The sequence below is a fragment of the Bison bison genome, unplaced genomic scaffold, assembly GCF_000754665.1.
Source record: "Bison bison bison isolate TAMUID 2011002044 unplaced genomic scaffold, Bison_UMD1.0 scf7180017864270, whole genome shotgun sequence".
NCBI classification, from domain to species: domain Eukaryota; kingdom Metazoa; phylum Chordata; class Mammalia; order Artiodactyla; family Bovidae; genus Bison; species Bison bison.
In genome coordinates, this window is record NW_011494842.1 from 7679800 (window position 1) to 7690438 (window position 10639).

Below are 10639 nucleotides of genomic sequence, written 5' to 3' on the forward strand. Positions count from 1 at the left end.
CAACAAAGGTCCGTCTAGTCAAGGCTATGGTTTTTCCAGTGGTCATGTATGGATGTGAGAGTTGGGCTGTGAAGAAAGCTGAGCGCCGAAGAATTGATACTTTTGAACTGTGGTGTTGGAGAAGACTCTTGAGAGTCCCTTGGACTGCAAGGAGATCCAACCAGGCCATTCTAAAGGAGATCAGTCTTGAGTGTTCTTTGGAAGGACTGATGCTGAAGCTGAAACTCCAGTACTTTGGCCACCTCATGCGAAGAGTTGACTCATTGGAAAAGACTCTGATGCTGGGAGGGATTGGGGGCAGGAGGAAAAGGGGACGACAGAGGATGAGATGGCTGGATGGCATCACCGACTCGATGTACGTGAGTTTGAGTGAACTCCAGGAGTTGGTGATGGACAGGGAGCCCTGGCGTGCTGTGATTCATGGGGTTGCAAAGAGTCGGACACGACTGAGCAACTGAACTGAACTGATTGATCTCTACTATTCTATCAATATATTATACAATATATAATATATATCAATATAGAATATTGATAGAATATTAGATAGAATAAGATAGAATATTATCCTTCATGCAAAAAGGGATTATAAGAAAAAATTAATATATCTGCTCATTTCTGCCAAAAAATACAAGAATAAACCAAGAATTAATGAGACTGGCTACCTATAAGAGGGAGAAATTTAGAACAGAATGGAAATAATGAGGTAATGGGAACAGGTTAGTAGGATGAGGGGGATAACACTTCTGAGTGTATCTTTTTATATCATCTAGAATCATGGTAATGTTTCATATACCCCAAAAACAAATAATTAAAACCAACCAGAGTGTGAGGGGAACTCCAATGGAAGGCAAACATAACAGATGAACTTAACTGTATTACAAGTGAGTAACATAACCACAATGAAGGGAATGAAAATGAGAGAACTAACCTAAGTTGGAGAGTAGTATTTTCAGTGTATGACAGGCTCAGGACAAAAGGAACTACTTTCAAGACACATCCTACTTAGGAAATCTGCTTTTCACGGGGGCGGGGTGGGGGTGGTGGTGTGCGTGTGTGTGTGTCAATTCAGTCACTCATTCATGTCCGACTCTTTGCGACCCGATGGACTGTAGCCCTCCAGGCTCTTCTGTCCATTGGATTTCCCAGGCAAGAATATTGGAGGGGTATGGGTTAGCAATTCTGAAACTGCTTTCTGTGTATACTATGATTAAGCAAATAAATAAATATACTGTGGATAATGAGAGCCAGGTTTCTCACTGTAGGAGAAAGCAGTTTCAAAGAAGCAGAGAGAAGGCTAAAACAAATCTGTGATGGGGTGAAACTGAAAGTGTCAGTACGTACCCATAGTTTTTAACGTATTATTGACCAGGGAATTTCAGCAGAAACTAACACCTGTGGCCAGCAATTTATAAATAAATCTTGAAAAGTCTCTGGTCAATAAAGTTCAGGTGACAGAAAATGTATTAATATGTTTCTAGTCAATAATGAGTTAATACATATTCACATACTAATACAGAAGTATACATAGATATGTACAGATGCACATTGAAGTATGTTTCCTGGACCCCTTAGAAGCAATAACATTCCATAGCTTGAGTATACCTAGCACCCAGATCTTCATTTCTAAATACCATTCTCCAGGAAAAGGAATCAGAGCTCCTTGGAGAAATGGCTGATTCTACACCTGGGGCAGGAAAATTAACCAAATAAACCCTGAGCATCCAGTGGTGTCCAAAGCAAGCATGTGCTCAAGAAACAGTGTTGAAAGGACAAAGGAGCCAAGCTGAAGGAATTTTCAATCTCCAAATCTAGGACAATCTGAGCAACAAGAATACTAATGAACAATAACCTACAGAATAAAACAATATCCATGGGTCAATACTGGTGTAAATAAACAAGTGAATAAACAAACAGGGGAGAAGAGGCAGTTCTTCCTTACAGCAGAATTCTAATTAAATGTAGAAGAAACAGTGGAAATAGAAAAGTCACCATTAGGCAGATTATATACCACAGTAATAACTGTTGCATACAAAAACCGTTCATTCAAGGGTGCTAAAGTTAGTGTGTGAAGGTGTGATGTAAAAGAGGTTATTCCCATAGTTTCCTAATATTTCCCTCCCAATGAGATACTTCATAATTATGGACAGAAAAACAGTAACTTTATAGTGGAAAAACATAGACCCCACCTTAACCAAGTGATCCAAGTTAATATCCCCAGCAGTGAGACACCAATGTCATGCACCTCCTGGTAACTGAGAAGGGCACAACATCACTTATGTGGTATTTTTCCAAATATGTGTATCCTCAATCTGATCAGGGGAAAACATCAGACAAACCCAAATTAAGGGATATTCTACAATAATTGGCCAGTTATCTTCAAAAGTGTTAAAGTCGTGAAAAACAAGAAAGATGATAAACTGTCACAGATTGAAGGAGACAACTAAATTACAATGTTGGATGCTGAATTTGATGGTGTGCTGGAAAAGGACATCGACATGGCAACTGGTGACATTAAAGTTAAGATGTGCAGAATGGTTAATAGCACTGAATCCATGTTAATTTCCTGATTTTGCTAATGTATTGTGGTTAAGTAAAGGGGAAGCTAAGAGGAAATTGTCTGTACTAGTTTTGCAACTTTTCTGAAAGTTAAAAATTATTTCAGTGAAACATTAAAAAAAATGACTCCCGTTGAAAATATTACCAAAAGCAAGATTTGATTTAATTTAGCAGTGGTAGCTTTGTGGTATTGCCTATAACTGGGAAAAGTTTTTCCTTTTAATTTAGTTGACAAAAACCTCCAGTTTTAAAACATAAATTGCTGAGTTAGGGAAGTCACTGTAGCATAGGTGAAAAATCCTTTACTTTGTATGTTTGAAAATTTTCATAATAAAAATTTTAAAAATGTTATAGACAAGATTTCTAAATGCTTATTAATATACTGAAGAGAATTTCCTATTATTTCTATAACTTTCATAAACATTTAGAATTTGGTCATAGAATTTTTAGGGCTAGTAGGACCTTAGCAATCAAGACAGCTTCCCTTGTGTCACTGTACACGAAAGAAGCTAAAGCTAGAGAGGCAACATCCAGTTAGAGCTGGCCACAGTCTGAACCCTCTCTCTCAGCTCCTAGTCTAGATGCTTCTCCAACGTTATACATCTGAGCTCTTCTTCATCTATTCTAAACTTATCAAGAATGATAACTATCTAAACACTTTAACTACAATAGGACAACAATACTATTTATAACTGTTTCCAACTTAAACAAAAGCGAAATTTGAACTAATTTACCAGACCTGTGAAAATGAAAAATGGGTTCAAAACAGAAGGTAAAATAATGTTGTGGTTCAATATGCAACATTAAAGATGAGGGAATCAACTATTCTAGTTTACATTTTAAAAACGAACTCTCATTCCTGTTGCCATCCTTGTTTAGTGACTTGATTTTTTTAATGTGTGTATTTCTTTTTTGGGGCACACAATCCATTTAGTTTAGTCTTTCAATAGTTTATAATTTCCCTGTAAGGGACTTCCTACATATTTTTTGTCACATATATTCCTAGATATTCTAGTTCATTATGCTATTTCAAATGAAACCTTTATTTTTCAAATTTTAAACTTTTTATTTGGTATTGGGGTATAGCCAATTAACAAGTTGTGGTAGTTTCAGATGAACAGCAAAGGGACTCGGCCCGTACATATACATGTAACCATTCTCCCCCAAACCCCACTCCCATCTGGGCTGGCACATAACACTGAAGAGAGTTCTATGTGCTATACAACAGGTCCTTGCTGTTTATCCGTTTTGAATATAGTAGTGTGTACACGACCTTCCCAAAGTCCCTAACTATCCCTTCCTCCTGGAACCGTAAGTTGGTCTTGTTTCTGTTTTGCAAGTAAGTTAGCTGTATCATTTCTTTTTAGATCCCACATGTAAGGGATGCCATACTTCACTCAGTAGGACACTCTCCAGGTCTGCACACGTTGCTGCAAATGGCACTGTTTCACTCTTTTTGATGGCTGAGTAATATTCCATGCTCTATATGCACCACAGCTTCTGTATCCATTCCTCTGTCGACACACATTTAGGTTGTTTCCATGTCCTGGCTATTGCAAACAGTGCTGCAATCAATACTGGGGTGCACGGATCCTTTCAGATCATGCTTTCCTCTGGGTATATGCCCAGGAGTGGGACTGCAGGGTCATATGGTAGCTCTATTTTTAGTTTTTTAAGGATCTCCATACTGTTCTCCATAGTGGTTATACCAATTTACATTCCCAGCAACGGTGTAGGAAGGTTCCCTTCTCTCCACACCCTCTCCAGCATCTGTTGTTTGTGAATTTTTTATGATGGCCATTCTGACCAGTGTAAGGTGCTATCTCATTGAGGCTTGGATTTGTACTGCTCTAATAACTAGCAACGTTGGACATCTCTTCATGTGCCTGTGGGCCATCTGTACCTCCTTGTTGGAGAAATGTCTATTTAGGTTTTCTGCCCATTTTTTGAGAGGGCCGTGTGTTTTAATGCTGTTAAGGATCAAAGTGTTTATAAATTTTGAAGACTAATCCCTTACTGATTTAAAAAAACAACTTTTTTTGGCTGCACCACACAGCTTGTAGGATCTTTAGTTCCCTGACCAGGGATTGAACCCCAGGCCATGGCAGTGAAAGTGCTAAGTCCCAACCACTGGACCGCCAGAGAATTCCCTTGATTTTTTTTTTTTTAATTTTAATGGGTGTATTTCTTTATGCTTTCTCACAACTGTCTTTTTTGAAGTACTTTGGTTTAGTAAATGGCATCTTACAAACATTTATCCATGCAGAAAGCATTTGCTGAACACCAAATGTGTGTAAGGCTCTGTAAGTGACGCTGGAAACAAAAAGATGAAGAAAGGTTCTTGTCCTCCAGCATGCACTGTGCACTGAAGAGAGGAGCAGGTGCCGACTGGAGGGCACAGTGACAAGTGGTGTACACAGTGGCGCCTGATATGTGCACACCTCCCTCTGGGAGGGGGAAGGGTGCTCCGCTACCCTGGTCCTCATCCTATTCTTACACCCTATTTAGCAAATTAAACAAAAAAATGTAACAGCTTCAGGTCATTCTATAAATGACGAAGCAGAACTTGAACCCAGGTCTCCTGACACCAAAGAGAATAAATTAATCCCCAGTTTTGATCTGTCTAATATGATGAACCATTTTTTATCCTGACAACAGCCTGTGAGATGAGTTTGAGAGCCCTGAAGGGCATTACCATCTACTGCTCTATTTAGTAAATGTAATCTTGGGTAAATTATGTAACTTCTCTGAACTCACTTTTCTTGCCTAGGGATAATTAATCATACCTCAAAAGGTTACTGTGAGAAATAAATGAATAAATATGTAAGGTAACTAATATGGCTATTGGCACACCAAGGAGTCCACAGACTAAGAATTCCTTATTGGATGGGCTTACCTTTTACTCACTTTTTTAAAGAGTTTGAAGAACCTAGTACAGTTCTTGGCGCATGTAGGTTGAGTGAATATTTACTAAATGAAGTCCTTATTAAATAAATGTTGAATTTAAAACTATTCTACAGATAAATATTCAGTACATTTATTCTTTTAAAGATTTTAAAAAGGAAAGCTCCATTTCGTCCACATAACTGGGACCTCTCACAGCAGTACTTACTCTCTACTGTCGCTCCCTCATTTGGGTTTGAATACCCTTCTCCTTTCCGTTTGATTCTTCGAATAATGCCCCCATCTTCAAATAAATCCTCTCCTTTGAAATCAAGGAGCTCAATCTAGAAAGGAAAAAGGGATATGGCTGAGAATGGCCCAAACAAACTCAATTTAACATACTTAAACGCTAGCGCAACTATTCTCCTTCATTTTACAAAACAAAACTCTGTTTTATATTTATCTGTGCTTCTCAGTTATTGGAAAAGTAGGGAAAAAAGAACACTGCACTTTTCAATACCTGGAAAGAACCTTCACGTAATGATAATGTCTAGGACCACATCCTGTGGGGCTACACTGCAAAGACAGACAGGAAATACTAGGAAAACTGCCTTGTGGGCAAAACGCCAGAGTGACACAGTTCTGGCCCAAAACAATTTTGTTTAACTCTAGAGGCCACCAGTTTTTCACCCCAGATTCATGGAATTCCCTTCTTAAAATGTAAGACTAAACCCTATGAATCAGGCCTACAACCAACTAAAGGTGTATTTTACCTGGGTGCAATGTTCCAGGCATTTTCCCTCTTAATTTTTTAATTAAGTGTGGCCAAATATGTGTGACTCAACACAGGATGAGTAACATTTTATCACCACCTATTGCTTCTAATGAGGAAGTGAGATCTGGGACAGTCATAAACCTCTGTCATAAAAATAGCTTTACAACTTGGTTTAGGTGTATTTCAACATTTATCTCCCACATTTCCCATCCTGTCCTCTGGTCAGGTCTGAGTATGTCACAACTCACACCACTGACCAGAACCTTTATTTCTAAGCCTGGTTTCTTTTGTTTATTTGGATATGACCGTTTTGTGCCAGAGACACGTTTCTAAGAAAGCACTGGCACACACCCCTTGGGTTTGTGGGAAACAATTCAAGAAGCCAAGCTCCAAAATAAATAAGTTGGATCCGATTCTCAATAGCAAGCTTAGCTCCTCGTTGCACTGCCTGTCGCTTTGGAGCCAGCACTGTAGTAGAGCAGATGCTAACAAGGCAACATCACACACATACTTGCCTCAAAAAAGAGAGTTGCATTCGAGGGAATTTTGGGGAGACTGCCAGCCGAGCCATATGCATATTCTGGTTTGCACAGTAAATGACAGATCTCCCCTTTCTTCATGGTAGCCACCCCAATGTCCCATGCCTTGATAACTTGGCCTAGGAGAAAGGAAAAAGTGGTTGAAAGCTATAGGCTATATTTTAAGACTTTCACAAAACAAAAATTCAAACACATTTCCCATTCCTTAAACTATATACTACTCAGCTAGGAAGCAGGGGCTACAAAAAAACTCAGTAAAAGTTACACACTAAGAAACAAATCGTGATTTTTTTTTTTCCTGAGAGCGAACAGAGAAGATTCTCTGCTGAGAAGCATGCAAGTGGTATCAGATTCTAAACTGCTCAAAGACGAAGTCTTTGAAAAGTGGCGGTAACATAATCTCTGAAATGTGGCTGGGCTGCAGTTGTTGCTTAATTTATAATTTCAACTGTAAGAATAAGTGCGTGTTTTCTAGGCAGAGATGGAATAAAAATAGTATAGAAAATGGAATTTGTCCTAAGAAAGCTTATAATTTAGTTGGGTAGACAAAAACAACAAACAAGAAGCATTTGGAAAAGTATAAATTGCATAAAACGGCCCATGAAACAGATTTCTCCTCAAAATTTAGAGTAAAAAAAAAAGTGGTTTTTGTTTTTCTAAAAAACCAGAATGATGTGTGTCTTCTTCTGCCAAATCACAAGAACTACAGAACTCAGAATTTTTTTTTTTGCTTACTTCCAGGAAACTAAAAGTTTACTGCTTAACTGTAAAACTGTATTTTTTTTTTTTTTGGATATGGACCATTTCTAAAGTCTTTATTGAATTTGTTACACTACTGCTTCTGTTTTATTGTTCTGGCTTTTTTGGCCACAGGCATGTGGGATCTTAGCTCCCGATTAGGGATCAAACCCGCACGCCCCGCACTGGAAGGTGAAGTCTTAACCACTGGACCACCAGGGAAGAAACTTAACCCAAATCCTCTGGAAAACAGAAAATGTACAAAACTTCAAGCGATGACATACAAATTTGAGGTGCTCTGTCAAAGACTTGAGTATTCAAAGTGAGACCACGTGAGCAATGAGTACCAGAAAGAGCAAAATTTTGAAGACAGCTGTTATCTTGAACTGAGAGCTGATGGTAGGATTACAGTAAGGATGATTAGAATAAGGGGAACTCTACGCTAAGGTATGTAAGTAGAGATGGACAAGGCATTTGTGACTTATGACTTCAGCTTAGTCTTAGGCATTACAACTTTTCAAAATATCAGATATACTTATTTTAAAGTATATGTAAGGTATACATGCCTATTTTTACAAACACCTAAGAGAGAAAGATATAAGTGAAAATCATTCATTCCCTCCTTATAAGAAGCCACTGTTGTATTCTCTTTTTTGTATCTTTCCAGTGTGCACTATTGCTTTTTAAAAAATTTAAAACAAAAGGACAGCATACTATACATTCAGGTCGGAACTGCTTTTTCATTATATAGATTCTTATATACATATATTTTAATTATATATAAATATATGACATTATAAAATGCTATAAATATATATGTTTATAATTTCTATATGTGTGTATATATGCATATATACACACACATCTTTATTCATCAGCTGATAGGATATGAATTTTAGGAGTTAGCAATACAGCCTGCTTTAACTCCAGACTGCATAAATTAGAATACCAGGTCTAGCCCATATTAGCTGTGTGACCTTGTACAAGTTTCCTTGTCTGCAAAGCGTAGATACTAATAGTACTTGCCATACATTTGTTGTAAGAATTCAAGCGCCTGGCTATAATACACACTGAATAAAGAACAGTCGTCGCCATCATCATAAATACATAGCGACGTACTTCACTGTCAGTGGCTTCAGAATATTCCAGTCACTCTACTCTTGAGAAACATTATCGTCAACAGTACTCTAATAAGGATTTTTGTCCCTTATGTTTGCCTATTTTGTGCAAGTATATTTGGAGAGCGAATTCCTAGAAGTGCAAAAGTGATGTGCACTTTCTATTTGATAGATATTGCCCAACTGCCCTTCCAAAAGGGCTACATCAATATATATGCCCACACACAGTTCCAAAGTGAACAGTCTAGAATCTTCAGAAGAAATGTAAAGTCTGCTGTGGACAGGCTGCTTCACAGTCATTGATGCTCCTCAAAGACTATGACTGGTTTTAGTGTGGTCTATATAGAACTTTTTTTACTCTCAACTCTGCTATTTTAAGACCAATAATACCTTACACCCTCTTTTATTGGAAAGAGGAAATCATATTGTGGGGGTACTACTGTATATTTGTTCAAGACATTTAGCCAATTACTGAGGAGCAAAGGTCTGCCTAGGTTCTAAAAATTTGAAAGTGGCTGTTCCCTTCTTCCATCTAAGAAGCATGCAACTGTCTGGCTACTGCAGCAGAAAGACACACGCCCTGTTTGTTTTTTTAAGGATATGGTGAACACCAACACAGAACACAAAGAGTGGCTTTTGCCTTGGGCTGGGGATTGGCGCAATCAGCAAAAGCTTAATTCACAGATGATGTCTATGGTAGGCCTGAGAAGCTGGAAACAGCAATCTGGCTATTAAATCCACAGGAGCCCCAAGCTATATAAATCATGTCTGTGCCTTTGGCTTTTCTTCTCATTCAGGAACATTTAAGTTTCTCTTACACAGAACTTCAGATATGGAATGAAACACGTTGAGCAAAGAGCCAGCCTGATATGAACATGGATATGGTTCTAAAGCTGTCCATCTTGGGCCTCTTCATAAAAAGCACTTCCCCGATTTAAAAAAACAAAAACTCATTATAGAACACTTGGAATGTATATAAAAACATAGGGAATACAATAAGAAAAAAAAATCTAGGCAATTTCAGCATCTGGGATAAAATGTCAATTTCTTGGTTCATTTTCTTCCAATTGTGTACGTCTACTTTGTACACATATTAAATTTTTGTATATACATTCTTAAAATTCTGGTCATAGTTTACTTCATTTTGTAGCCTACTCTTTACACTTATATGGGCATTTTTTTCTGTTAAAAGACAGTATCTGAAAATATGACTTTTAATAGCTATATGCTATTTCATCTTTTGAATATGCCATACTTTCATTACTCCCCTAATAAACATTTAGATTTCTTTATAAAAGCCTCTCACCTGACTCATTAGGACTAAGGTGGTAGGTTAGTTTAAAATGTTGCTTTGAGTGAAGAATCATAAAAAGAACATATATATGATGTCGAACTTTTTTTAAACTTTCAGTTCAGTTCGTCGCTCAGTCGTGTCCGACTCTTTGCGACCCCATGAATCGCAGCATGCCCAGCCTCCCTGTCCATCACCAACTCCCAGAGTTCACTCAGACTCAAGTCCATCGAGTCAGTGATGCCATCCAGCCATCTCATCCTCTGTCGTCCCCTTCTCCTCCTGCCCCAATCCCTCCCAGCATCAGAGTCTTTTCCAATGAGTCAACTCTTCGCATGAGGTGGCCAAAGTACTGGAGTTTCAGCTTTAGCATCATTCCTTCCAAAGAAATCCCAGGGCTGATCTCCTTCAGAATGGCCTGGTTGGATCTCCTTGCAGTCCAGGGGACTCTCAAGAGTCTTCTCCAACACCACAGTTCAAAAGCATCAGTTCTTTGGCGCTCAGCCTTCTTCACAGTCCAACTCTCACATCCATACATGACCACAGGAAAAACCATAGCCTTGACTAGATGGACCTTTGTTGGCTAAGTAATGTCTCTGCTTTTGAATATGCTATCTAGGTTGGACATAACTTTCCTTCCAAGGAGTAAGCGTCTTTTAATTTCATGGCTGCAGTCACCATCTGCAGTGATTTTGGAGCCCCCAAAAATAAAGTCTGACACTGTTTCCCCATCTATTTC

The 10639-nt window shown here is 38.3% G+C and overlaps 1 protein-coding gene across 3 annotated transcripts in view; it reads right to left on the reverse strand.

Annotated features, from left to right (window-relative positions):
* Positions 1-10639, reverse strand: part of FKBP5 (FK506 binding protein 5) — a 119342-nt gene that overhangs the window by 30502 nt on the left and 78201 nt on the right. For all 3 annotated transcript variants that reach the window (XM_010848642.1, XM_010848641.1, XM_010848643.1), the window contains exons 5-6: positions 6730-6872; positions 5669-5783 (exon numbers count right to left, since the gene is read on the reverse strand). In XM_010848642.1, the coding sequence (XP_010846944.1) occupies positions 5669-5783; positions 6730-6872 (258 nt within the window). The remainder of the gene's footprint in view (positions 1-5668; positions 5784-6729; positions 6873-10639) is intronic.